The sequence below is a fragment of the Paroedura picta genome, chromosome 1, assembly GCF_049243985.1.
Source record: "Paroedura picta isolate Pp20150507F chromosome 1, Ppicta_v3.0, whole genome shotgun sequence".
NCBI lineage: Eukaryota > Metazoa > Chordata > Lepidosauria > Squamata > Gekkonidae > Paroedura > Paroedura picta.
The window spans coordinates 102,132,440-102,159,889 of record NC_135369.1 but is presented as its reverse complement, the minus strand read 5'-3'; the positions used below and the strand labels follow the sequence as shown (position 1 = coordinate 102,159,889).

Genomic DNA, 27,450 nt, shown 5'->3' with positions numbered 1-27,450 from the left:
CCCTTGGGGTGACGCCCTCTAGCGTTTTCATGGCAGACTCAATACGGGGTGGTTTGCCAGTGCCTTCCCCAGTCATTACCGTTTACCCCCCAGCAGCAAGCTGGGTACTCATTTTACTGACCTCGGAAGGATGGAAGGCTGAGTCAACCTTGAGCTGGCTGCTGGGATCGAACTCCCAACCTCATGGGCAGACAGCTTCAGACAGCATTTCTGCTGCTTGCCACTTTGCGCCACAAGAACAAGTCTTAAAAAGGCCCTAACCATTTTTTGAAAAGTGCATTATGTACCAAGAGAAGTATTGGTGGGCATCATGTTGAGGAATCCTCATCTAAGACAACAAAATTGTCAATAAAGAAAACTTTTTTAGCAGTGAGTCTCTGAGGCTTGACTAACTATTACAAGAGGATATTGCAATAGGCTACCTACTATCCTTATACTATGGTTCTGATCCCTTTGTAAAAGTGCAGAATCGAACACTCCAAACTGGCTCTCTGTGCCATTTTTTACACTACTGCTATAAAAACTGGTAGCTGTTGAAATGGAAGTGTTTTTGATTTTATTAATGTGGTCAGGAAAAAAAAGAATGGCTGCAGTTTACTTACATGAAGAAAGCATAGCATCTATTGTAGAGCTAAAAAAGGCCCCTGAGGTATGATTTTTTAAAAGAATCTGGAGCCTCTTGGTTCTTTGTTTTTTTTTTAACTTGCAAATGCATTCCATGCTGAATTTTTGAAAGTATTGTCTCTTGCCATGGGGCATGGGGACGAAAAGATCTGGGCAAATAAAGGCTATGTGTCTGTCAAATATGCATTCAGTTGTTGGGGAATAGAGACCAATATAGATAATTGTATTTCTCTCAAACACTTTTTCTGAAGACTGCTTGGACAATTTTCACTGTTCAGAGGCTGGTTATAAACCATTTTGCTTTAGTATCAAGTGAAAAAGATTATTTTAAGCTACAAACTTATATAATTTATATTCTACCGTTCTGTCCTCACATGGGCACCAAAGTGGAAGGTGATATCATTGAGGAAACACCAAACAAAACACAGACGTCTTTGTCTACTGCAACAGAAGGGGATAGAGAAGTCTTTCTGGGGGGAGAGTTGTAGAGGCTTTCATCCCACTACTGAGAAAGCCCTTTCCCAGGTTGCCACCCAAAGCCGGGCCTCCAAAGATGTTTGGCCAGGTTTGTAAAGGAGCAGGTAGTCCTTTGGGTATTTTGGTCTCAAACCATATAGGGCTTTAAAGTTCAGCACCAGGATCTTGATTTGTACCTAGAAACAGATTGGAAGCCAGTATAGATGGGCCAAGACTGGAGTGATATGGTACCTAAAACCCATTGCATGCAGCATCCTGGCCATAGCGTTCTGTACCAATTGAAGTTTCTGAACACATCAAGGGCAGCCCTATGTACAGCACACTGCAGTAATTGAATCTAGATATAACAAGAGCATGCACCACAGTGTCCAAATCTTTTGTGTCCAGAAAGGCCTCAGCTGGCTAACCAATCAAAGCTGGTAGAAGAAGCTCTTGGCCACAGTTGCCACCTGCTTATGCAGCTGTATGCCTGGGTCCCAAACTGCACACCTTTTCCTTCAAGAGGAGTACAGCTCCATCCAGAACAGATGACACATCTTAAATCATGGCTCAGACCTTCCACTCACCAGTAGCACTTTTGTCAGTATTAAGCATCTATTTATTATGCCACATCCACTCCAAAGTCTCCTCCAGGCACTAGGTTCAGTTTTTCTAGAGCCTCCCTGGGATCAGCTGCAAATGCAAGATAAGAGTAGGTAGGACTGGAACCACCACAGAGCAGTGCTTCCAATTCACCGACAAAGGTGGTCCAGCAGTGAAAGCTGCTGACAGGTCCAGGAGAACCAGCAGTGTTGTACTTCCACTGTTCATCCTCTGGAGCAGATTATCTACCAGGGTGACCAAGTCCTATAACCAGGCCCAAAACCAGATTATCTCATTTGAGAAAGCTTGAAATTTTCTAGCAACCACCCCTTCGGTCACTTTGCTCACAAACAGACCATTTTAATCTGGTTGATGTTTATTGAGGTCTCCTAGTAAGCATCTTTAGAAGTGGATGCACCATATCCTGTTGATCCTTGGAAGTTTATACCCTGGAAATATTGTTGATCTTTAAGGTGCCACCAGACTTGAATTGTGAAGAAGAGTTTTACCCCACTTTTCTCTTCCTTAAGGAGTCTCAAAGCAACTTACAATCTCTTTCCTTTCCTCTCTCCACAATAGGCACCTTGTGAGATAGGTGGGGTTAGAGAGTTCTGTGACTGGCCCAAGGTCACCCAGTAGGATAGATGTGGAGGAGTGGAAAATCAAACCCACTTCTTCAGATTAGTCTGCCCCAAACATAATCAAACAGCTATTTTTGGTTTGTGTTCACCATCTCTCGCTAGCCTTAGCTCATATGAGCTTTAGCTTTTCTGCGAACACTGGCTATTAGTTTATATTCATGTTGTAGCCAGTATGGTGTAATGGTTAAGAATGGCATACTCTAATCTGAAGTCCTGGATTTGATTCCCCAGTCTTCCTCATTAAGCCTGCTGGGTGATCCTGGGCCAGCTTTCAGAAACATGCACAATTCCCTCAATGTTTTCTTAGATTATACCTTTGTGTAGCTATTCTTGTTTATATGGTTCTGGGGAAATTAAGCCGTGCTAGCTTGACAGTTATGAAGCATCACGTAGTGGTAATACAGTATATCCAAAACCTTGGTTGGCTGCAGTTTTAAAGATGTTTGTCAGCTGCGCTCCTGTTCTCAGGTCTAATGCTAGGAAGTGTTCATGGTCAGTATATTTCAGTGTGGATACAGAGAGACCTCTAGAGGTGAAAGTGGTAGTCTGCAGCTTTGGATAGCCAAAGTTTTTGTAAACGATAATTGAACCCAAAGTACCAATTTGCTTTTCTAGTAAAGCATTACCATGCTGCATATTTTGGACATTATGATTTTGTTTACTAATTTGCTACTAATATACTTTCTCCTTATATCCGTAGTCTTATGATCCCTGTTCCATTATCTAAGGAAGTGTGTATGCATACGAAAACTCTTGGTCTTAAAGGTGCCACAGGACTCAAATTTTGTTGTGCCAAATAGTTGATAATGACAGGTGGGCAGGGCACTAGTCATTATCAGCTATTGGGCCTGCTGGCTGCTCCCTTTAAATGCTTGCCCCACATTTGCAGGCAGCCTACGAAGGTGAAGTGAGCATTTAAATGGAGTGGACGGTACACTGAACAGATGAAAATGACAGGTGCCCTTCCTGCTTCCTATAAACCCCTCTCCAGCTAAATAGGGATTTAAAAGGAACAGGTGGGGTGCTTGTCATCAGCTGTTTCATGCACACTCCCCCCCCCCTCATGCACACACACTTTTTCAGGCACTGCCTGAGAAAGCAGGGGAGATGCATTTAAACAGACCAAATCCGGGCTGTATTGTTATTCAGTCACTCTGATTCGGACCATATGAATGCAGGGAATGGGCAGTTCGGCTCAAATGAACCATAAAAGTACCCAAATCAGCACTTTTAGGTTTATCCGAGCTGAACCACCCATGCCTAGTTCATTGATTTCAATAGAAGGATATAACTCTGCTTAGCATGGCACTGCTGAACATAAAGAGCCTTATGCTCCACCACCTCCAACTGGCTGGTGATCCCTAGCCCAAAGGGAGCTCACTTGACCTCAGACAGGGCTGAAGCTTTCTCCATCCTGACCCCCACCAGGTGGAATGAGCTCCCAGAGGAGATCATAGCCCTAATGGACCCAGAGCAGTTCTGCAGGGCCTGCAAAAGGGAGCTTTTCTGCCAGACATTTGGTTGAGGTCAATTGGAAAGAACACCTTCCACTGGGCCCCCGAACCTCCCTCCTGTGAACTACAACGCCTGAACCGACCAATTATGTATCCATTCATATGTCGTGGTTATAAATTTACTGTTCCCACTATTTATTATTGTTTCATGTTACTTATGGTTACCAATTTTTCTGTAATGTTCCTGTTCCTTATATTGTATGTAAACTGCCCTGAGCCTCAGGGAAGGGTGTTATATGAATGTAATAAATAAATAAATAAATAAAATAATAGTTCATAGCAGTGTAGTGTTTCATCTAGAGTAAGGAGTTAATGTTAAAAAATCTGTGCATGGATGTATTGAGTTCCTGTTTCAGGCTCACCTGCAGAATCCCATTTTACATATCCAGCGGTAGAAAACCTATGGGAAATGCTGATCATTTTCCAATATTAGTGTTATTGATTGGTGTTATTGATGTTACTATTGTTTGATACAGTTACTAAATCCACATTGTATATATCTTATTGGTTTCATGTTCCCTGTGAACCGCCCTGAGCTGCAAGGGAGGGGGGTATAAACTGTAATGAATAAATAAAATAAAATAAATAAAATAAATGTGTATTCCAGGCTATGCTGTTAAACAAGTTGCCAAGATTAGTAGTAGTAGTACTAGTAGTAATTGTATTTCTTACCCGCCACTCTCTGCATGCCGGCTTCTGGCGGGTTACAACATAAAATTCCCACAATAATAAAACGCCATTAAAACAAAATAGAATGATACAAAACCCCAGCATGGCAGAAAAACAGTCCTTCCCCATAAAGAGACACCTGCCACTGGCAGCAGAGGGCTATGTCAGCAGTTGACTCCCAAGATGGTCTAAGGGTGGCATACTTCCTAAGGGGGGGCCCACCAGATCTTCCTGCTAAAACAGCCTCAGCCATAGACCTGGCAGAAGAGCTTCGTCTTGCAGGCCCTGCAGAAAGCCGACAGCTCCCACAAAGCCCGTAGCTCTCTGTTTCAAAGACGCAAAACTCTCTTAACCAAGCAAAGTAAACTAATTGATTTTAGTAGTTTGATCTATACAAATCCATAATGTCTTTGTTTGTTAGGAAATATTATTAACGAAAACAACATATTTAAAAATTCCTTGTCAAAGGAAACATCAAAACAGATTAGCACAAAGCAAACATCAAACAGATTAACACAAAACACACTGAGAAAATTCCAGTTATTTACCCAAATCCATAAAAATGTAGCAAGATATCATCTAAAACAGGGGTAGTCAACCTGTGCTCCTCCAGATATCCATGGACTACAATTCCCATGAGCCCCTGCCAGTCCATGGACATCTGGAGGACCACAGGTTGACTACACCTTATCTAAAACAAGTGACTGCACATTAATTATTGCCATCACAATGTTTAATTTGTGTTCCTGTCTACTTGTCTCACCAATAACTCAACGGTTGCTTTTCTCAAGCCTTCTGCTTAGGGAGGAGATGACTAAGTTGATGGTAGGCATAGGCTGGACATCTCTTAGTCTTCTATTTTACTAATCTGTTAAAACATTATAGACTTTGTCTTTTGCATGTCTTTCAAGTTCACTAGTACAATACAATCTTTTTTGAGGATAATTTTAACTTACGGACATCTCTCTGTAATTCTTTCTTACCTTTACAGAAGAATCAAATGAAAAAATAAGTAGTGATGTTGTCCAGACCTTGGAATTAACTGATCCTGGCTTAGGCAATTATTTGTTAAATAAGTCTCAGGAAGAAATTGAGACAGAAAAGAATCCTATTTCAAAAGAAATATGGATTGACTATGAAGACTTCTGTACTTGCTTTCAGTAAGAAATATTGTAATGCTATCTAATTTATAGTGTTGTATGTTTCCAACATTAATGCTGGAGTCAGTTATTATCAGAAGATGCACAGATGTTTCCCTGTCATTTTGCAGCACCTTTCAATCCTCAGAAAATTGATGTCACAAGTTAGAGGGAACCCACATGGGCAAAAAGCTGTGTAAGTAGGCAAAGAGAAGGCAGAAGGGCTGGTGGGGGGTATTGCAGGAATGAGGGTGAATTAGGAAGAGAGGTGGCTTCTTCTACAAGTACTGCTCAGCAAATGGAAGAGGAAGGAGGAGTAATTTGGCTGCTTTCCACCTTCTCACTACAGTCACTCCCCCCTGTAGTTATTTGTCCATCCTGGTCCCGTAGTTCCAGTTGAGAGATATCTGTGAGAAGATAGTGCAAGAAAATCCACATTTGCCAGCACCATTTGTTAACTGGATCCAAGCCTAACCAATGTGACCCCATGCAATTATTCCAGTCAAAGCACATTGATTCTAATAGGTTAAGATTGGAGTAACTAGCTAAGGAATTGCTCTGTTAATATTCTATATGGCCCAGTTCTTTATTACATTACTCCTTGGTGAGCTAAAGTATTTATTGTCAATCATACCCAACATGTCTGACTGACAATATGCTGCTGTTTCTGCATCTGCAGCTTCAGTGTTTAGAGATGTTGCTTCTGAGGCACTTTGCTGGTCTTTGACCGTACAATAAATTTTTACTTGACTTCTCTTCTGAGGCACAGAAAAAGCTCAAGCTAAAAATTAAAGCTACAATTGATTGTGAGTTTAGTGTCGCAAAGATAATAAAGCATAAAATATAAAATTTCTTTGACTAAATATTTTCTAAAAGCCGGTTTCCTCTCTCATTTAGGGGAGGGGAACTCACATCTGGCAACTAGTCATAAGGGGGAGGGGGTCACAATCAGGATTTTCAGAAGATTTTCTCTTTATGTTCTCAGGGACAGAGAAATTATATTCCCAGTTACCAGTATCAGTAAACTTTATTGCACTATGCCATAGGCCAGCACAAGTTCAAATACACAGTACAGTAAATAGATTCAAGGCAATCACAAGGCAAGGATTTAAACGATCACAATTATCAGCTAAAATAGAATAAAATGTAGTTTAGAAGAAGAAGAAGAAGGAGAGTTGGTTCTTATATGCCGCTTTTCCCTACCCGAAGTAGGCTCAAAGCAGCTTACAGTCGCCTTCCCATTCCTCTCTTTAGCCGTACATTCTACATCTCTGCTGTTTAAAAAGACTATGGTATTTGCCGAATGGCCAGTTCGAATTTTTCTTGTAACCAATGCAAAGGTAGCAACCCCTTGTGTTATATAAGGATCAGTGTCAGCAAATATCTCATTCGTCATCAGCTGAAGATATTGCCCCTGGAATTATTTTATTTAGAAATTATTGCCAGTTACAAAGTTTGATTTGCTGTAATCTGCCAGTGCTGAACAATGATAAGAGAGACCAAGTGGCTGTGTGAGTCAACATCCTTGTAATTAAACAAAATGTGACACAAGTAAGATATCTGTTCATAATTAATGCTTAAATAAGCACGTTGTTCTTTATTTCCCATCTAGGAATATATATGTTTTCCATAAACCCAGTACTTATGCTTACAGCTATCAGAAATCAGATTTTAGGGTAAGTGTATAAATTGTGTTTATTTATCTCTATGTAACCAGTACGCTAAATCATAATTTACCTGAGTGCTTTAAATATATTTTGTTAACCAATATAACATTACTTAGACCAGCCGGCCAGCATAAGAAAGAATAAAGCTTAGTGATTGACGTTAAAACCTCTACCATCAGATCAAAAGTAGTTTAATGTAAAAGCAATAATAGTTTGATCCCTAAAGTAATAACAAATGATAAAAAGATACTTCAAAGAACAACTATTATCACCAAATTGCTTTGTGCAATACAGTGGAATAAAATACATTATCTGTTCTCCTGAATTGTCATGCTAACATTGAGGGAAGGGGCAACCACAGGCACCACTCTGAGCTCCTGCATAGGAGGGTAGATAAACATGCTCCAAATATTTGGAGCATGTTTATCTACCCTCCTATGCAGGAGCTCAGAGTGGTGCCTGTGGTTGCCCCTTCCCTCAGTGTTAGCATGACAATTCAGTTGTGATGTTTTAAGCAAATCAAAAATTTAGTTCACTTTGAGGACTTACTACCAAACAAATTTGATTTCAAGGCTTTTGTTGTAATTAATAACTTCCTTGTAATTACTTAACGTTCAGTTGCAGAACTCTCAATCCAATTACTTCATTATGATGCTGTTTTCCTAAGATTAAAACCAATAGTTCAAGAAAGCATATATAAAATTTAAACATTTGTTGATGGGTTAAAACTGATATTAATTGCTGAGAGATGTGCAAAAGAAAACACCTTGAACAAAGAGTGTGGAACCTTTCAGTGTTTATATCTTTTGATCACAAAATTTGTAACCTAACTCAAATATTAGTTACTGCAATGTTGGACAGAAATTAAACATGAATCCCTTTTCTCCTTATAGATGGTAGATGATCGTGTCTCCTATTACTTGTGTGTGGACAGTCTGAAACCTATTGAAATTCTAGTTAGTTTTTCTGCATTAGTACACTGGGGAGATTCAGGAGGTAAGCTATTAAGCAGAAAGCAAATATTAATTCTCCTGGATTCCTCCAAGGGGTACTCAAAGGCAGCCAATTAGTGCTCCCTTCAATATTATTTCTTTGTTTGCCTTCTCTGTGTTATTTCATCCATTTTACGAAGTCCTTGGAAGCCCTGTTGCTATTTCTTACTTTTTGCCTTCGAATAATGAATGGAAATGTTTGCATGCTACTGAGTGCAAAGCCTCATTCAAAAATCCAGATCCAGGTTTTGCTCTGGGTTCCCCTAAAGACTGAAGAAGGGGCATTGTCCAATGACATCATTGTGCAGTTGTCTACTCTCTGGATTTTCCTGAGCTTCAATGCTATGTTTCTAGGAAGATTATACACAAAGCAGGTTTGGCATCCATATGGATGTGTGGATTTCAATACCCAATCCTGTGGTATACTGTCACCTCCATAAAAAAACAGTAGTAGAAATATGATTATGGTGCCATTGTACTGTAGTAGTATGCCTACTGCCATTTTTTTTTGTCAGCAAAGATTATTCTGGTGATGGGGAGCAAGGAACGTCAGGCACAAGGGGAAAGAAGAAAGGATTCCCTGTGTGAAGGCTCATTTGCTGCTGCTTGAATACCTTGGCATTTGCAGTGACAATGAGGTGTCACACTGTGTGAAAAGAACCTAAGAAATGACTCCCAAACCCTGAGCAAATTTTCTTACTGAAATTGTGCTAGTTTCACCCAGCCTCCATATGTTGATTATTCCTCATGCACTGAAACTACATATATGAAAGCTGTATGTGTATAGCCTGTGTCCATCCAGTGCCTAGTCTAAAAAATGGAGGAAGCAGATTGTACTATATACACATATACATCATATCAACCTATGGAGGTGGGGGGTCAAAGCCAATAGCTCTTCTCCCAGCTCCTTCTTATCTCTCTGTGCTTTCCTCATCACTAGTGCCTTTTGGAGATATGTCAGCCTTATTTTTCTATATCCCAAGATTAAATGGTGAGACTGACAGGCAAAATAAATGGGCTGTAATTCAACTGTGATTGGAGAGCCCCTCACATGAAGCCCACACCCTTATCTGTTGCCATCACTGCCTTACATCCTGCTAGTACATCCAAGCTAGGAGAGAGAGGGTATTTACCGCACTCTGTTCCTTCCATAGACTTCTGAAAAAGAGGAGCTGACCATTAAGTATCCTCCTTGGCCACTTTCTGAGTGTTGCATCTTGCATTGGCCCCGTTGCCATCCTTGGCCTCTCAAGGGACAGTTTGGCAATCTCCTACCTGATCACTTACCAGTCCACTTTGAGTGCAGCACCATTAGACACCTAAGGAAAATTCCTTGCCCTAAAAAATAAGCAAACTGACAAAGGCACTTAGAAATACAGTCCCTCCCTTCTATAGTCATATGTCTTTTCTCTGCATGTTTGAAGAAGTTCAGAACAGGGCCCTGTGTATATGACAGGCAAACGGACATGTAAATGTCTGCATCCTTTAAGGTTTTAAGACTGAATCTCTTTTATTTGAAGGCTGACTCAGTTTCAGCCAGGCCCTTTTTGCTTAGATCAGAGCACATCAACATCAACAATCTTTTTTTTCAGTGTTTCAGTGTTTGAAATAATTGGATCCTTTGCAATATCACTGGTTTGCAAAAATGTAACCCCAAGACAATGAGTAGTAGCTTCAGTATGACCAATACTATGCTCTATTACTGGGCTATCGACTTAAATGTCAGGATGTTCTCTTATAGTTCTACTTGGCCTTGCCTAACTAGCAATGCTTCCTATTCAGAATTTGAGTTGAGCCAGTAAGTATTCTTTGGCATTCTTGGCTGGGATGCTGACACCCAAGCTGTCACCTAGTGATGTTGATCTGCCTGTGGCTAGAGCAAATAGGAGAAAGAAAGGAATTAATGGGCTACATGGTAATTGTATTTGTAGGCCAAATAGGACTATAAAAGCAGATCTTTCCATTTAAGTCAGTAGCCCAGTAATAGAGCATAGCACTGGCCATATTGAAGTTACTGTTAAAACTACACATTATCTTGGGGTTACATTTGAGTGGTACATGCACATGTGTATTTACATTTATAGATAGAAGATATGTATTTACAGAATTTGTTTGCCACCAAGGCAGCTATAAATTTAAAACATATATAAACATTTAAAAATCATTAAAATCACTCCTCCATACACACCATCAATTAAATCAATTAAGACATGCATATAAAACATTAAAATGTTGGTTAGGAAGAAGGGATCATTTGCCATCGCAAATGAAACAAAGAAGCCTTCACCCACTGGCAGAAGATGGCAACAGAAAGGAATGAATATGTATGTATGTATGCATGTATATATATATCTATGTGTATACGCAAAAATTTGTGCATACAAAAATCTAAAGATGGAAGTTTTTGTGATTCTGAGACTGTATCATGTATTATTAAAGTACTAGCAGCACGCCCATTGCATTGCAAAATACAATGGGCGCTAGGGTCACCCACCCCACCTCTGCCCTGGGAAGGCCAGTCAAGCCCCCCCCCCAGCCCCGAAGAAGCCCTCTGAAGCCTCTGTGGCCTTGGTGGGCATTTTCAGGGTGGCAGGAAGAAGTGCTGCCTGGGATTCTACTCCTTCCCATCCCCCCCAGGCAGCCCTGCTGCGGTCTAGCAAGGCCATGGCTGCTCAGGGTATGGGCGACCATTGACAGAGGTTCCCTCCATCCTTTGACAGAGGTTCCCCACCCCCCATGGGGCCACAGTCCCAGGAACTCCACCCCCCTCCCAGCTCCTACTCACCGAGCTGGCACTTCTTCCATTTGGAAAAAGTTGGAGGGGGATGCAGCTAGGGGCAGGATTGTTTACCTGATTGGCTGTTCGTTGGACGGACAGCCAATCAGGGGTAGAGAAGCCTGCCTGATTGGCCATTCATTAGATGGACTGCCAGTCAGGTACGCGATGAGTCCCAACTCCACCCATCATCCATGTTCGGCTTTCTATATATGTACAGATGATTGTAACCATTGTTATGTATACACTTTTTTTCTTAACAGTTGGACAAAAAGATTACCATATTATACCCAAGGGCTTTCTCTTGGTTGAAAAATTCTCATGGAAGGACCTGGCTCCAGGAAAATTAATTTTAAAGCTCCATACATATGCCACCAAAGCTGCTATGATAAATCTCCCTCCTGGGTATGTGCCAATCTGCTACATCTTTCTAGCACAGCCATTAAGACATGATAATAGTGATGACTTAGCACCGGTGTAGTGTTTTAGAGTGCTCAACACACTTCATACATATTATGCTACTAATCTTTAAACTACCGTTAATAAAGTTGGTCTATGACATTATGTTCACATTACAAACTCAGATGTGGAGAGCTGAGGATTATCAGTGGTGACTTTGCTCAAGCTGCTTTGTGAGTTCACAGGAGAGCTGTGATTTGAATCAGGAGATTCCTGATTTCAAGTTCATTCTCAGTGAGCATTTCCTTCCTATCTTATAATACTGACAACAAGTCAAGTATTATTCTTTATTGCACAATAGGGGATGGAACTGAATGGATAGTGATTGGCTTCTGGCTATTAAGTACTTGGCTGAGGAAAAATGTAAATAACAGATTTCCCAGCTCATGCTCATAGTCAGAACAGAAAACTTAAGTATCACATGTACGCAGTTATAAATATTTACTTCACATAACTTGCCAATAAATAGAAGAGATGCCAATTTGGCCTAGCAGTGCTTCATATTATGCTTCTTTTGTTGGGTTAGAGCCTTAAGAACGGTGAATGGAGTGACTTTGTGAAAGGGAATTTTGCTGTTCCTGAGGGAAGGGGCAGTGTTTGGGAATGGCATAGGATATAGTAGACTAGCTAGGATAGGAAATTGGCAGACATTCCTCCTGCATGTAGCCTTGTGCAAGCATGCCTCAAGCAGCGGAGGAGAAAACAATTTCTGCTGCTTCTTGCCTGTACTACCATGCACCACAAAACATGCTATTTCCAACATTTCCTCAGTCTTCAAGAATGGCTTTGCAGGAAGGGTGTGGACTGAAATGGAAAGTGTCAACAGCACTCCAGGAGGGAAGGGAATTGTGAGAATCAGGGGTCCCCAACCCCCGGTCTGCGGCCCGGTACCAGGCCGCAAAGGGGAAGAGGCCGGCGCGGCAGCTGGCGCGCCAGCAACGCTAATGTGCACGCGCGGAACTGCTGCGCATGCACGTTTGCGCCCCCTGGTGGCCAAAACGCGCATGCGCGGCAACTCTGGGTATGCGTGTTATCGCCCCCTGGTGGCCAAAACGCGCATGTGTGGCAGTTCTGCGCGTGCGCATTTTTGAGCAACTGCGGCAGCCGGGCCGCTGGCTCTCCCCCACCCCCGGAGGTGGTCCCTGACCAGATGAAGGTTGGGGACTGCTGGTGAGAATGACACAGCCAGCTGTTTAAGATCCAGCCTAAGGTTCTTCCCCCTTCCCCATATTTCATGTATTAAAGACTAGGCATGGCTAGAGGCATAAGGTACATAGCTGTACTGTCTTAGAATCATAGAGATGGAATGGATCTCCAGAATCATCTAGTCCAACCCCGTGCACAATGCAGGAACTCACAACTACCTGCCCACCCACTGTGACCCTAATTTCATGCTCAAGTGATCCCTCCACCAAAAATCTCCAGAATTGAGCCTGGCCTGGAGAAAATTCACCTACCCACAGCGGCAATTAGCAGTTCCCTGGGTACGCAAGAAAGGGCCACAAGAGACAAACACTGGAACATCCTTTCTGCAACCTACTCACAATTTGCCTAAGTTCATAAAATCAGCATTTCTGTCAGATGACTATCTAGCCTCTGCTTAAAAACTTCCAAAGAAGACCTCCTGAGGAAGCCTGTTACACTGAGGAACGGCTCTTGCTGTCACAAACTTCTTCCAGATGTTTAGCCAAAAATTCTTTTAAATTAATTTCAACACATTGGTTCTGGGCCTGACCCTCTAGGGCAACATAAAACAACTCTGCTCCATCTTCTATATGACAGTCCCTCAAGTATTTAAAGGTGGTTATCAAATCACCTCTTAGTTGCCTTCTCTACAGGCTAAACAGACGAAGCTCTCTCTACATTTCGTCACAATCTCCAATTGTGGTGCCCAGAAATGAACACAGTACTCCAAAGGAGGTCTAACCAGAGTGGAGTAAAGCAGTAACATCACCTCATGTGATCTGGACACGATACTCCGTTTGATACAGCCCAAAATCCCATTTGCCTTTTTAGCTACTGAGTCACATTGTTGACTCATGTTCAGTTTATGGTCTACTAAGATCCCTACTATAATCCTTTTTACATGTACTACTGCCAATGCAAGTCTCACCCATCCTATAGTGATGCATTTGATTTTTCCTACCTAAATACAGAACTTTATATTTTTCACTATTAAAAATCATTTTATTTATTTTTGCCCAGTTTTCCTGGGCCTGTCAGGATCATCCTGTATCCTCATTCTGTCTTCTAGTGTGTTTGCCACCCTTTTCAGTTTAGTATCATCTGCAAATTTAATAAGCACCCCCTCTATTCCTTCATCCAAATCATTTATGCCTATGTTGAACAACATAGGGCCCAGGACAGATCCCTGAGGCACTCCACTCCTCACTCCTCTCCAAGGAGATGATGAACCATCTACAAGCACTCTTTGGGTGCAATCTGTCAACTAGTTCTCCATCCACCTAACTAATTGGATCCATACTGCATTTTACCAACTTGCCAGTAAGAATACCATGTGGAACCTTATCAAAAGCCTTACTGAAATCAAGGTAAACAATGTCCATAGCATTCCAAAGATCCAGCAAGGTAGTAACTTCCTCAAAAGAAGAGATAAAGTCAGTCTGACATGACTTGTTCTTGAGAAAGTCATGCTGACCCTTAGTAATTGCAGCCTTGGTTTGGGGCTCTTCACTTATGGCTTATCATGTGTGGCCCTGAACAAGCTGCCCCAGTAAATGCAGGACCAGACCAGAATATAGTTTATTATAAACTTATTTTGTCTATTTAAATTGTTCTTTGTAAACCACCTTGGGGCCTTATTGAAGAGAAAAGTTGGGGGAACTATTTCAAATATTTCTAGGAACCCACTCCCTTCATAGTTCTTTAGAATCTAGCACTGCCCTTCTATGATCAACCAAATAACCTTTATTTTGTTCTGTACAATAAATCTTTTGACACAAAAGCAGTCAATAAATGAGAGTTTCACTTGCATTGAGATTGTTTAGAAATACAGTGATAATTGTAAATTAGCTCATTTGTGTGCTTGTTTTTTTAAATGTAGGCGCCATGTGTTACTCCTGACTGCAAGTTCTCCCATAGGGCACCATATCCATCTGTGCAGTATGGTGCCATGTGTGTTTGGTGAAGAGGATGTTGTTCTGCCAATTCTTGACAAGGTAGTGGTTACCATAGCAACTGGAGCTATATTCATTGATCACCATTGACTTTAGAGAGCTCTAACATTTTTCCTCTTTTTGGTTTTGGAAAGCAATGCACCAAAGCTGTCATGCTGCAGTATTCTAGAGACTTTTTACATTCAGTATAAGAAAAGGAATCCATTCTGTAATCATTGTTATATATTTCGTTTATACAGGCGCAAAATATAAGCTTTGTCTCTTGTGCAATTCAAACAGGACAAAAAAATGTAATGTGATGTGAACTGATATTTCCTCCTCTTGCTATTGTTAAGTTGTATAAATGGCACAAGAAAGGATAGCCTCCAAAAGTTCACAGGCAGAGTTGCGGCTGATTCTAGTCAATGTGGTTAGTGTAATTAAAGCAAAGGTCAGGATGCAAAGAGCTACATGGGGCATGCCCAAGGAGATGTTGGACTTCTTTTGTTGAACAACAGACAGCCTTTACTATTTTAGCAGTCTTGTGTTTTTCAGCACAGTTTTTCCCAGGCATTTTGGTGATCATATTTGCATGTGGATTTTTTTACTGGGCTACAGATTTTATTACAGTTGTAGCTAAATTGTGGGAATGTTGGGGAAGGAGCGGAGTTCTAAAGTTTATATGTAACTCTCATAAATATATATTCTGGCTTCCCACACCATGAGAATCAGCAATAATGCTGCTACAAACAGCACTACCTAATAAGCATTACCCAATACCAGCATGAGAATGGAGACAAATGTGATAATTTCATTTATTCTTATAGGATTGTATTTATTGTTGGAATGTTTGTAGATCTTAAATAATTCTGATTTATGGTTGTTCATGCATTTTGTCTTCAGGAGAGCTTCCGGTTTATAGAGCAAGCCACAGCTATCATGAAAGCCATTGGGAATGTGCTAAATAATTTTGGAAACTGGCCGGATCTTTCCAGAGCCATGAGGGGGCTAGAATTAACACACTGCCCTCCTGGCCTCTGTGGAACAGGAATAGTTAGAGAACACTTCAAGGTGAATTTTTGTTTCTGTTAAATTATAAGGAATTTCCATGTTCTTCTGTAAATGATTGGTGTTTTTTTTAAACGTAGTTCATTAGTTGTAATCTCCTGATTATTTAATTGCACAATTTGTATCTCACATAGCAGGGACAACTATGGTTCATCTCTTGTTGAGTGCTGACAAGATACAGACCTGTGTGCATATATTTTATTTTAAAATAATGAGTATGAACTCCAGTAATTAATTATCGAAGGCTTTTACAGCCAGAGCCAACTGGTTGTTGTGGGTTATCCAGGCTGTGTGGCCATGGCCTGGTAGTTTTAGTCCCTGACATTTTGCCTGTAATTATGGCTAGCATCTTCAGAAGTAAGACACAGCAAGTTGGGAATCTACCAAAATGTGGATTATGTGAACAGGTGCTGAGTATTTTATTTACTTCTTCAGGGGAGATTTAACACATCATATTTCTGTCTTATTTGGTACCTTTTCCACATAGGGAATTAGGCCTGTGCCAGCGCTCATCTGGTTGCAGTGCTAATGCCCACTTCTAGATGATGTCGGTGCCAGATAAGGCATCCAACTCAGGCCCTCCATAGCCCCGCAATAAGGGAATATGGATATATCTGTGTTCTCTTTTTTGCCCCGGGTGCCAATGGGGACTATAATGGGGCAGGCCCATGTGGCAGGGAAGGGACAGGCCATCCAAGCCCAACTCCACTCCCAACTATGACATCCCAGAAGGAACAAAAAATGTTCCAGTTGGCCTACAGACCGTGCCAGAACCTTGCCGCCTCAGCTGCCTCATCTATAGGCAAAAATCCAGGGCGGATAGGGTGCACCAGGCAAAACCATCCCACATGGATGAGCTCTTCCTGTGCCAAAGTGGAGTTCCTCTTGAGAAGTAAATAAAATATCCAGCAACTGTTCATACATTCTATACTTTAGCACAAAGATTCCCATCTTACCCTGTTCTGTCTCTGAAGATGCCAGCCACAGTTACTTGCAAAACGTCAGGAATTAAAACTGTCAGGCCACAGCTACATAGTCTGGAAAACCCATAACAACCAACTCCAGCAATATTTATTCATAAAAGTTTGCTGATTTTATTTCTCTTTTCCATTTCAGGCTTTCAATAGTTCCTTTTGGCATTTGATTAAACAAACGTCAGGAAATGTTCTTCCGAACTATGAATTTGCTTACAAATGTTTCACTTTGGATTTTAAACACAGTGAAGCGTCTGTTGATGACAATGTATCTTCAGGTAATGTATGAAAAAAACCATGTTGATCCTAATGTATTGTTAATTTGGAGTGAAGCTAAAGTTCAACTGAATGTCATAAACTCCATCCATTCATAATGCACAAGCCAGACACACATGAATAATTATTAGGTGGGGATCAGTATATTTATAGAGGATATTTGATAGAGCGGGAAATTGGATATTTGGTTTGCCTCCATCTCCATTTTGCAGCCGGGAGATTAAATGCCTCCAAATAACAAAAACAAAACCTTTTCCTTTAAGAAAAGAATGTTCATTGAACTATTAGTGGCATTTGGGGTTTACTAGGCAATTACAAGAATATTTCCATGCCTTGGTTTCTGTAAAGCAATACCATGGTTAGGAGGGAGGGAGGAAACAGGAATAGACTGGGAGGCCAAAACAGCCCTGTAAAAAGACTTGCTCCCCATTCCACTGTCATGTACCCAGAAGGAGGAGGACTCACCAGGGACATGTCCCACAGTTGGCCAAGTGGCCACTGTGCTGTTGGGTTCAGCCATGATTGATGTGTGCAGAATATAAAGGATAAGCATCTCAGGAGCTTGGCATATACTCTAAAATATAAATTCCTAGATGTCAGAGCAAATTAAAGTTTACATTTTTGACTAAAGTTTTTTTAGAGCATCTAAGTGCTCAAAAAACACTATTTCTATCTGTACTCTGGAGTGTCCAATTACTCCAACACCAATACAGTCATGCAAGCACTGTGCAAGACTAGAGAAATATCTGAGTCATATATATATATATATATATATATATATATATATATATATATATATATATATATATATATATATATATATATATATATATATATATACACATTCTTGAACTTTAATTGGATTTCAGTTTTCATTAGTCTGTGACACAAAGAGAACAGTGCATCACTTACTTGAACTTGCAAGACATGTGTCTGGCACTCAATACAAAAGTAACTTAGTGAAAAATAGCTTTGCATTTTATGCTCCCAAACTACTAAGTGTAAATACTATCACATCTGAGTTGTTGTATGACAAGAGTGGTGAACACATCAAATATAAGGTGGAAAAGTATCCTCCATTTCCCCTCCCCAAACAATGTCAGATTTTAGAATTCAGATGGCTGAAGAGGCATGTTTCATCAAAAATTTTGCACTGATAAAATTGTGACTGTTTTGATCACTTGTTGGGGGCTTGAAGGAAATGAAAATGTCTCTATTTTTCTTTTCATAACCTTCTGACATGTTTGTGATTTTTTTTGTAAAAGAGTTTTATTTTTCTACAGCTTCCTTGTAGACCTCCCCCCTCCCCCATTTACTGCATGATCTAAATTGTTGCAAGCTGACTTGAACAGATTTGGGGAAGCAGCATACAAATATTCTAAATAAATACATGTTTGGGGCAAACCTGACTTCAGTGTACAGTCTTTCTGACAGGTGACTTTCATGCTGTTTTTCTTTTTAGATGCGACAGAGATTAATATTGCTCAGTGGCATAACAGAGTGCCCACGCCTGAAGAAGAGGCTGCTGTGCTTATAATACAGGCTGCTTGGCGAGGGACTTACGTGAGGCAGATCATTAATGGCAGGAGACCAGGTCAGGATTTTAACAGTGGAACAAACCAAATACCCTTCTTCCCACTACCTTCCTTTCTACTCAAATGGCCAACTCTGCTCCTATATGTGTAACCTCACTGCTAGCTTCTGAATGATCTCTCTCATTTCAGCCTCTCATTCAAGTCCATTTCTTCTGTAGCCTATCTCAGGGGTAGGCAAATAGCAACCTGTGGGCCACAGAGTTTTTTTGTGGCCCGCCAAGACAGTCAAAAAAATACTGTCTTTCTAACAGGGAGGGGAAATAGACCAGGCACAGCGACCAGTTCAGAACATCTTTAAAAAGTACCACTATTATATGTAATGTATATTTATTGATTTTTATGATACAATTTATACCTAATCTGAAATGCAGAGTTAACAATCATTTAAAAAGGTGCAGCCCTCTGCTAACCTCCACTCCCACAAAGTGGCCCCTGAGCCGAAACAATTGCCCACCCCTGGCTTACCTTAAGCAAGTTGCAAATAGATAACTTTTTGTTCATACAGAATCCTCATACAGCTTAGGTGGGGTTACTGCAAAGGTTTCTGGACATATGTGGTTGTGAACGTGTAGTCAGTTGCAGTTTAGTCTGTAAGGTGAGGCTATTTGGTTAAGGAGGTGATAGATCAGACATCCATTATCTACATTTAAAAAAATCAATGCCATCACCTGAAGGAGATAATTGAATCAGATCAGATTGGGGGCGGGGGGGGGGGCATGTTGTCTCCTATGCTATCTTCCTGGGCAACTGTTTGGCTTCCAGGTAAATAAGAGCCATAGGAGATTCTGATCACAGAATTTCCTCATGTTTACTCTCCTTCAAACTTCAACAAGATGGCAACATCCAAAGTACAACAGCTTGCTGCAAAGAGAGGAGGGAACCAGGTTGCAGGCAAGATAACAAGTGTGTGGCTTTCAAATTGTATTCTGAAGAGATGGTTGCATGCAAATGATCCTCAGGGAGTTGAATCCAGGAAAGAAGTCTGATTTTTGATTGCTATTTCTCCAACTACACAAGCTTCTTGTCATTTTTCAGTGAGGACTCCTGTTTACCAGTCTGTATCCCAGCAAGAGAAATAAGTCATTGCATACTAAAAATATGACCATTGAAAAACTTTTGTAATAATCACATGTGGGTTTTATGCAAGCCCAGCACCTTTCTCAGGCACAGGCCACCAGTGAGCTTAAGTGGACTACAAAAAAACCCAAAAACCCTCAGGGTTTGCCAGTGACCTAGCTAGCTATGACGTATGGCTACTAGTGGTCATTGTTGTGCTGGTTCATAAGGAAGGAACTGGGCTGACAAGTGTGCCTGGACAAAGTTTTTAAACCTAGCTCTTTGAATTGCTTACAGAATGCTGGAGGCTGTCACTGCAAACTCTAGGATGTTGATACGATGTGAATGTACTGTATCTAGAGTGGTACAACTCATGCATACTTGATGAGTCTTTAAAATTGGATGATATGCTATAGATCAGTGTCATTATCTTAGAGAACAGGACTGACAACCAGCTCACTCATTCAGACCCTACTCAAACATTCCTAACTAAATGCTAGCAGTCTTATTCACTGTGTAAGTGTGTACTGCAAAACATAGTCTAATAAAACACAGATGACCTTGGTCTCTATGTAACAACAGCTAAAGCAGATGGCATGCATTTATTTATTTAATTCATTTATATCCCATCTTTCTCCTCAATGGGAACCCAGCGACTTACATCATTTTCCTTGCCTCCATTTTATTATCACAAGAACCTTGTGAGGTAAGTTAGGCTGAGTGTGACTGGCCCAAGGTCACCCACCAAGTGTCTATGGCAGATTCAAACTTGGGTCTCCCAGATCCTGGTCCAACAACCTTGAGCACTGCACTGCACTGGTTCTCCATGTAGGGACATGCAGGAAGATTTGTAACCCAATCTTCCTGCAGGCTTGGCTTTTAAAAACATACATACACACTTCAAGCATCTCTAGGGGGACTATCCACCCAACTATATTTGCTGTAGGTATCACATGAGTATCTGCTGTTGTTTTCCATGCAGCAAATAACTCTGGAGTAAAAGAGAGGATCTGCATCAAGAAAAGCTATGTAAGAAATTAACTCCTGCGTTTCCCAGTGCTAGACTCCCATCTGTATCATGCCTTCATGCAGCACTTATAAACTTTAAAAACTCACAAGAAAATCTGATCATGGGTCTCCCTGCATCTCATCTAGTTTGACCTGTTGTTATGTACATTTAACATGCTTTCAGTCCAAATTTCACACTGTGTAAATATCAAATTAAGAAGGTTACTGATTCTGAACTTTTTAAATTTTCAGGTACCAAGGAAAATATTAAAGTCAGAGAAACACTTCAAAAGTTGTGGGCTCTAATTGAGCCGAATTTTGAGCAGTATTCATTGACGTTTTTGAGGTGATGAGTGCTATGGCTTTTGTACGATCACATAACTAAACTCTGTATTCCCTTCAGAATAGTTTTTCCCCTCTCTTCTCTTGACCCTCAGAATAATTGTCCTGCAACACTGCAAAAGCAATAAAAACCCTTGGAGGGCCAGATACAGCCGAGGAGTGTCACTATGCTAGTTCTGATCCTTAAAGCACATCTCTGCCAGTTGAATTATAACAGTGACTTGATTCTTCTTATTTCCTGCCTTTCTGCCTTCATAAGGGCCACCAAGGAGGCTAACACATTGAAACATACAAAATACAAAATAAAATATGAAGAAGAAGAGTTGGTTCCTATATGCCGCTTTTCTCTACCCGAAGGAGGCTCAAAGCGGCTTACAGTCACCTTCCCTTTCCTCTCCCCACAACAGATACCCTGTGAGGTGGGTGAAGCTGAGAGAGCCCTGATATCACTGCTCAGTCAGAACAGCTTTCTCAGTGCCATGGCGAGCCCAAGGTCACCCAGCTGGCTGCATGTGGGGGTGTGGGGAATCAAACCGGGCATGCCAGATTAGAAGTCCATACTCCTAATCATAACACCAAACTGGCTCTCGTTTAGAACCAACTCCTCACAAAAAATGCACATCATTGAGACAAAAGAGCTAAATACATACGAACACATAAAAACAACAATTAAAACACTAGGAGGGATCACTGATGGGATGCCAAATAAAATTTAAAAAGTGGAGGAAGATAGCAACAGGAGAGGATAGATAAATCTCTCTCAGGAAGAGTTTCAAGTGTTGGGACTGAGAAGGACTTCTCAAAGAATCATCATGCTGTAATAATTGGCTAAGAGGTTACTTTTTTCTTATATATGGCCTGAAACAAGCCAAGCTATGAATAGTTCTCATGGGGATAGGGATGATGGCACACCCACTGACATACTTCAGTCTTCCAATGAATGTATATTCTGTCTGGTTTGCTTAACTTGAAAGATGTCAATAGTAGTCTGGGATAGTCCAGGGTCCCTGGCAGAGTTGGGCGCTTTGGCCTCTGAAGTGGCTGTTTTCGCCCAAAGCAGCCAACGCCATGGTGCGGGAGGGGGGAGGTGTGCCAGCGCTCACGCCTCCCCCCCCCCCCGTGCCATGGCACTGGCTGCTTCAGGCGGGAATGGCCGCTTCAGGCAACAAAGCACCCAACCCTACCAGGGACCCCGGAGATCCGTGATTCTAGTCCTGCCTATTACTGTGGAATAGCTCCTGAACCTTCTACTGGCAAACTAGTTATGTTTTGCTGTTACAATTTAATCCTCTCCCATGTATTTCTCCATTTCCCACATTCTAAGAGAAATATGACCTTGGACTCATTTTCAGAATGTGTGATCCTGCCCCTTGTGATAATTTTTATTTAAAAATGGTTTTCGAAATGTTTCAACATCTATAACAGTTCTGCAAAATTTCTGTAAAATTCATTGATGCAACCTTCATGCTAATGTGGCATGGAATCACAGATAAAGAGTAAAGGAAACTTGAAATCTAATAATCTTTATGATTATATCAACGGATGTTTTTCTGTCTTTTGTGGTGGTGTTATTTAATAGAGATATATTTAAAAGTAATTGCAAGTCTGTGCAAAAATACCGCTGCTGTGAAGATGAATGGACTAAAACGACTTTTGCTGATTATACTGTAACATATGGTGACCAGCCACCCAATTTTTGGTTTGTGGTGTTCAGGTGAGATCTGCATATTTTTGCAAGAATTTCTTCTTTATTGAGTGGCATATTTACTTTATCACTTATTTCTTTCTTATATTTTAACACTCTTCAACCAACATTCGTTCCTGAAGTGGCTTATTATGTAGGAATAAAAACCAAAGACTGTAGGCAGCATGGGGAACTCAAGTTTAATTAGTAAAACCAAGAAGGGGGGTGACCAGGTCTTTGTGACCCTATTCTGAGTTGAGGCTGTATGCATGTGCAGTTTGACTTCTACAGATTACCAGAATGGAGGTTTGTTATCTTCCTTGTGACTGTCTGTATCCTTATAATGAAAAGCAAATGTAACTCTTGATCACTGGTAGACAAAACAGCTGTTGGAATGATTTGTCCTCTAGCTCAGCCCTGCCTCTTCACTTGATGGGAGGGCTGAAGTTTTTTTGTCTTTTCCTGGAAGCACTTCGACTTACTAGTCATGCAAGGACAAGCACTGCTCCCACCTCTTTCGTCCTTGCACCAGTGCCATCCTTGCCAACATGCTCACCTCTTAGCTGGCCTGATAGCAGTAGGGGATTGTAGGAGAAGAGTTCAAGAGATGTACCCCCACAAGTTCACTGGCATTTTCCCCAGAGGTCATAATGGCCAATCCACCACTGCTCTTGATCCTGTTCTGCAGTCTGCTTTTCCCACATCTTCCCCCAAAGAAAACAGGAAGTAATGGCAGGTCTGATGCTAACTAATTGGCTAAATTGGTGTAGAAATACAAAGCTACTACTGATTACTTAGGAATCATTGTAGATAACTCCCTGAAGATGGCAACTCAGTGTGTGACTGTAATTGTAAAAAATGCTATGCTAGGGATTATTAGGAAAGGGGCTGAAAACAAATCAGCCAGTATCATAATAGCCTCATTTGGAATACTGTCATCGCACCTCAAAAAAGGTATTCTAGCATTGGAAAAGCTGCAAAAAATATCAACAAAAATTATTATGGGGACGGAACACCTTCCCAATGAAGAAAGGTCAAAGGAATTAGGGCTCTTATCTTGGCCAACTGATAATAGAGGTTTACAAAAGCATGTATGGGATAGAGAAGGTAGAGAACAAAGTATTTTTCTCCCTTTCTCACAGTACAAGAACTTGGGACACTCAAAGCAATTAATGAGCTATTGGCTTAGAACAAATAAAAGGAAGTAGTTCATGTAATTGATATGTGGAATTCACTGCCTCTAGAAGTGGTGGCAGTTACAAGCATAAAAATATATGGAGCAGAGGTCAATCAGTGGCTACTAGCCTTCGCATAGAAATGGAGCACTATGTCTGGGGCTCTGATGCTCAGTAGTCTGGGGGGGGGGACAGTGGGAGGGATTCTGAAGTTTGGCTCACTCCTGATGGCACCTGGGTTTTGGCATTGTGTGCCTAATCCAGGGGTAGTCAAACTGCGGCCCTCCAGATGTTCATGAACTACAATTCCCATGAGCCCCTGCCAGTAAATGCTGTCAGGGGCTCATGAGAATTGTAGTCCATGGACATCTGGAGGGTCGCAGTTTGACTACCCCTGGCCTAATCCAATATGGCTTCTCTTATCTTATTCCCCTTACCCAGCCATTCAAATCCTATGAAGCAAAGTTATGCTTAACTGCATGACTATAGATCTGGGACATGATAATTATTATGAATCCCTTTTAGATATATTATTAACCTTTTCTCTGCTCCATTTTGTTTTAGAGAAGTGTTTTATGTGCCAGAAGATATGGTCATAGTGCCAAAGGTATATACGGCTATACCTACTTGTGTGTTGCATGTTGTGGACAATGACACACTGAAGGAGATGCCTCAAATCTTCCTTAGAGTGGCACCACATCTTTATACAAAGAATAAAGTAAGAAATACAAACGTGGTACAGATCAATTCTTAAAATAACAGTCAGGGCATAACCTTTTTCTTAGAACCAACCAAAATAACAAAGTAGTATGCAAGCAAGTTTCCTTGGAACTCTATGGCCCATTATGCACGGAGTGGAAGGTCCACATTCAGGGTGGAATGGTGGTGGCTAAAATCACCAATTATGCACGCTGCAGGTGGCAACCGGGTGCAGAGTCAACGTATGCCGCCGAAAAAGCCGTGTTAGCGAGATGCGGAAGAAAGTGGAGCTTCCCGGGACCAGGGCGCAACCAGAAGCGGCTCTGGAGTAGCTGCGTGCATAATCGGATACTCTGGGGTTTGCCGCCGTTGCATTCCGTCCCGTGCGTAAGCGGTTTGCTTAGCTTCTTCCTCCTCCGCGTTCTCCATGCCGTCCTTTCAGCGGCCATGCATAGTAGGCCTATAAGGATGAGGGAGGGCAGAACGGGGAGAGTGAAATATGTTTCAGGGCATAAGGAAGAAGCCCCGGTCTACAATTTTTAGTCTTAAAATACAATACAGGATGTGTTGCAGACTTAATGATTACTTTGTTTGAGGTTTCAAGGTGTACTGAGACAGAAAAGCCAAAAAACAAGAACAAAACATATTTTCTCTCTTTGGGAATATTAAAGATTCTTTGGAACACTAATCAGAACACTGGATCTATTGAAGAAAATCAGAAAAGTGGTATATGCATATGGCTGGCAGGTCTCTTGGAGCTGGCAGCAGGGAATGGAGGAGCAAAAATTGATTCAGTGGGCTGACATCAGCACACTGAGGTTGGCAACATTAGGATTTTGTGCAGAACTCTATGGAAGCATTAGTTTCTAATCACAGAGTTTTTTCCAAACCCAGAGCGTCACCATTAGACAAACCTGGTGTGCTGACATCAGTCTGGGTAACGTGCTTTTTTGCTTCTCTATTCAACACAAACCTGTAGAATCTTTGGAGTTTGCAGAATACTGAATGGTAACTGTAAGTGGTATAGATTTAGGTGTTCACTTGGGGATCAGTCTTTTGCTATTAAATATAGTGATACAAACACTTAAATAGGAGTCTTTATATTGTAGATGTCTTATTGCAGGACCACACTGGAATGTACAGAGGCTGTAATTCTAAATATATTTACCAGCAAGTAAGGGGAATTGAACCCTTGAAATAAATATTCTTGCTCAGTAATGACATGTTAAGAATAGGAATGATACTGCCATTGGCAATTGCTACTATAATTCTTTTCTGAATTATCTTCTTTTTGACAAAATTATTGGCTTTTATTTCAGAAAGGCTATACCTTCATGGCTGAAGTTCAAACCGGTGATTTACCTGTGACAGGTGGGAAGTGGAAGCTTCGGCTCATAGGTTCCTACTTGCCCCTTCCCATTCTTATTCGTGAGGTCGCAACCAGTGTGTATTCAGTTAAGGAAGTTAAAGACTATTATGTGCCAAATGATAAGCATATTATCTTCAGGTAAAGTTCACAAAATGACAAATGTTATTGGAGGTGTACATTTAAGTTTTGAAAGTACATTTAGGATATTTTAAATTAATGCAATTAGTAAAATATTAATTCTTATGTTGGCCCATGGTAAAATGGGCCCAACATGGGTCCTCTGGAAATTCCAGAATAAGTTCAGAAATCAGCTGTTAAATCTCTTTTGTCTTTTATATTTGCCTGCATTTTTCAAGATGTGTTCCACGGTCTAAGAAATGCTTGAAGTACTAAGGGAGAGTTGTGAACTTCAAGTTTCATAAGTTTTCTTATGAATATAATTGAGGTAATAATATTGCAAAGCATAAGCATACATTGAAATTTCCTATGTTGATGGCTACTCATAAACTCTTTGAGTTTTTTTTACAGTCTGCTTTGATATTGTCATCCTAAGGCAGATTGTCATCATTTTTAAATTTTAAAAGCAAACATCCTTTATATAGAAAAGTGTGTGGGAGAGAGTGGTGAACTTCAGTCTTGGCCTTGATATGCTAGTTTTCATCTTGAATGATTTTTCTCATAAGAAGATCCCTGCTGGGTCAGATCAGTTGTCCATCTCATCCTGCACCCTATCTCCCATTATGGACAACCACAGTTACTCTGGAGGGCTAACAAAAGGCATAGAAGCTGAGGCCTTCCCCTGGTATTTCCTGCTGGCTCTGGGATTCAAAGATTTATTGCATCTTAATGTGAAGCTCCTAAAATAATTTAGGAAGCTCAGAGTCCAAAATCCAGTCTGAAGGGTCAAAATCCAAGGGAGTCAGTTCACCAAGGGAGAGATGGGCAGGGGTATGGAGTCAAGTGCCAGGCTGGAGTCAACACCAAAGGGAGTTCTGACACTACCATAGCTTCTCCTGGTATTTCCTCCTGGCTCTGGGATTCAAAGGTTTAGTTCATCTTAATGTGAAGGTTTCCTATCTTCCATGAATGTAACTAAACCCCTTTTACGGTTGTCCCTCACAACATCCCCCAGCAGCAGATTCCACATATTAAGCACTCATTATGTCAAGAAGTATTTCTTTTTTCCATCCTGAATCTATTGCTCAACAACCTCATTAGATGTTCCTGGCTTCCAGTATTTTGAAAGAGGGAGAAATAGTTCTCTGTCTACTCTTTCTACCTATGCCTATAATTTTATAAACCCATATCACATATCCCTTAGTAACTTCTTAACTGAAAAGCCTAATCAGTCCTCCCCTGTAAGAATGGTGTTCCAACCCTTTATTATTAGTATTAGTATTAGTATTAGTATTAGTATTAGTATATTGGATTTGTTACCCGCCGCTATCCGCAAACCGTCTCATGGCTGGTTACAGAATAAAACCCCACATAAAACAATTATTATAACCCCATTAAAATATAACACATAACCTGGTGGCAAAAAAAGCT

General features: G+C 41.0%; 1 protein-coding gene across 7 annotated transcripts in view; it reads left to right on the top strand.

Moving 5' to 3' along the window:
* The window catches only part of ADGB (androglobin), a 133,174-nt gene that overhangs the window by 63,239 nt on the left and 42,485 nt on the right, over window positions 1-27,450 (top strand). For 5 of the 7 annotated variants that reach the window (XM_077350486.1, XM_077350503.1, XM_077350477.1 and 2 more), the window contains 12 exons: window positions 5,499-5,667; window positions 7,259-7,322; window positions 8,207-8,309; window positions 11,345-11,486; window positions 14,605-14,719; window positions 15,560-15,727; window positions 16,841-16,976; window positions 18,437-18,568; window positions 20,886-20,979; window positions 22,555-22,689; window positions 24,399-24,552; window positions 25,853-26,040. In XM_077350486.1, the coding sequence (XP_077206601.1) occupies window positions 5,499-5,667; window positions 7,259-7,322; window positions 8,207-8,309; window positions 11,345-11,486; window positions 14,605-14,719; window positions 15,560-15,727; window positions 16,841-16,976; window positions 18,437-18,568; window positions 20,886-20,979; window positions 22,555-22,689; window positions 24,399-24,552; window positions 25,853-26,040 (1,600 nt within the window). The remainder of the gene's footprint in view (window positions 1-5,498; window positions 5,668-7,258; window positions 7,323-8,206; window positions 8,310-11,344; window positions 11,487-14,604; window positions 14,720-15,559; window positions 15,728-16,840; window positions 16,977-18,436; window positions 18,569-20,885; window positions 20,980-22,554; window positions 22,690-24,398; window positions 24,553-25,852; window positions 26,041-27,450) is intronic. The other 2 variants (XM_077350512.1, XM_077350532.1) reach the window with 2 other exon arrangements.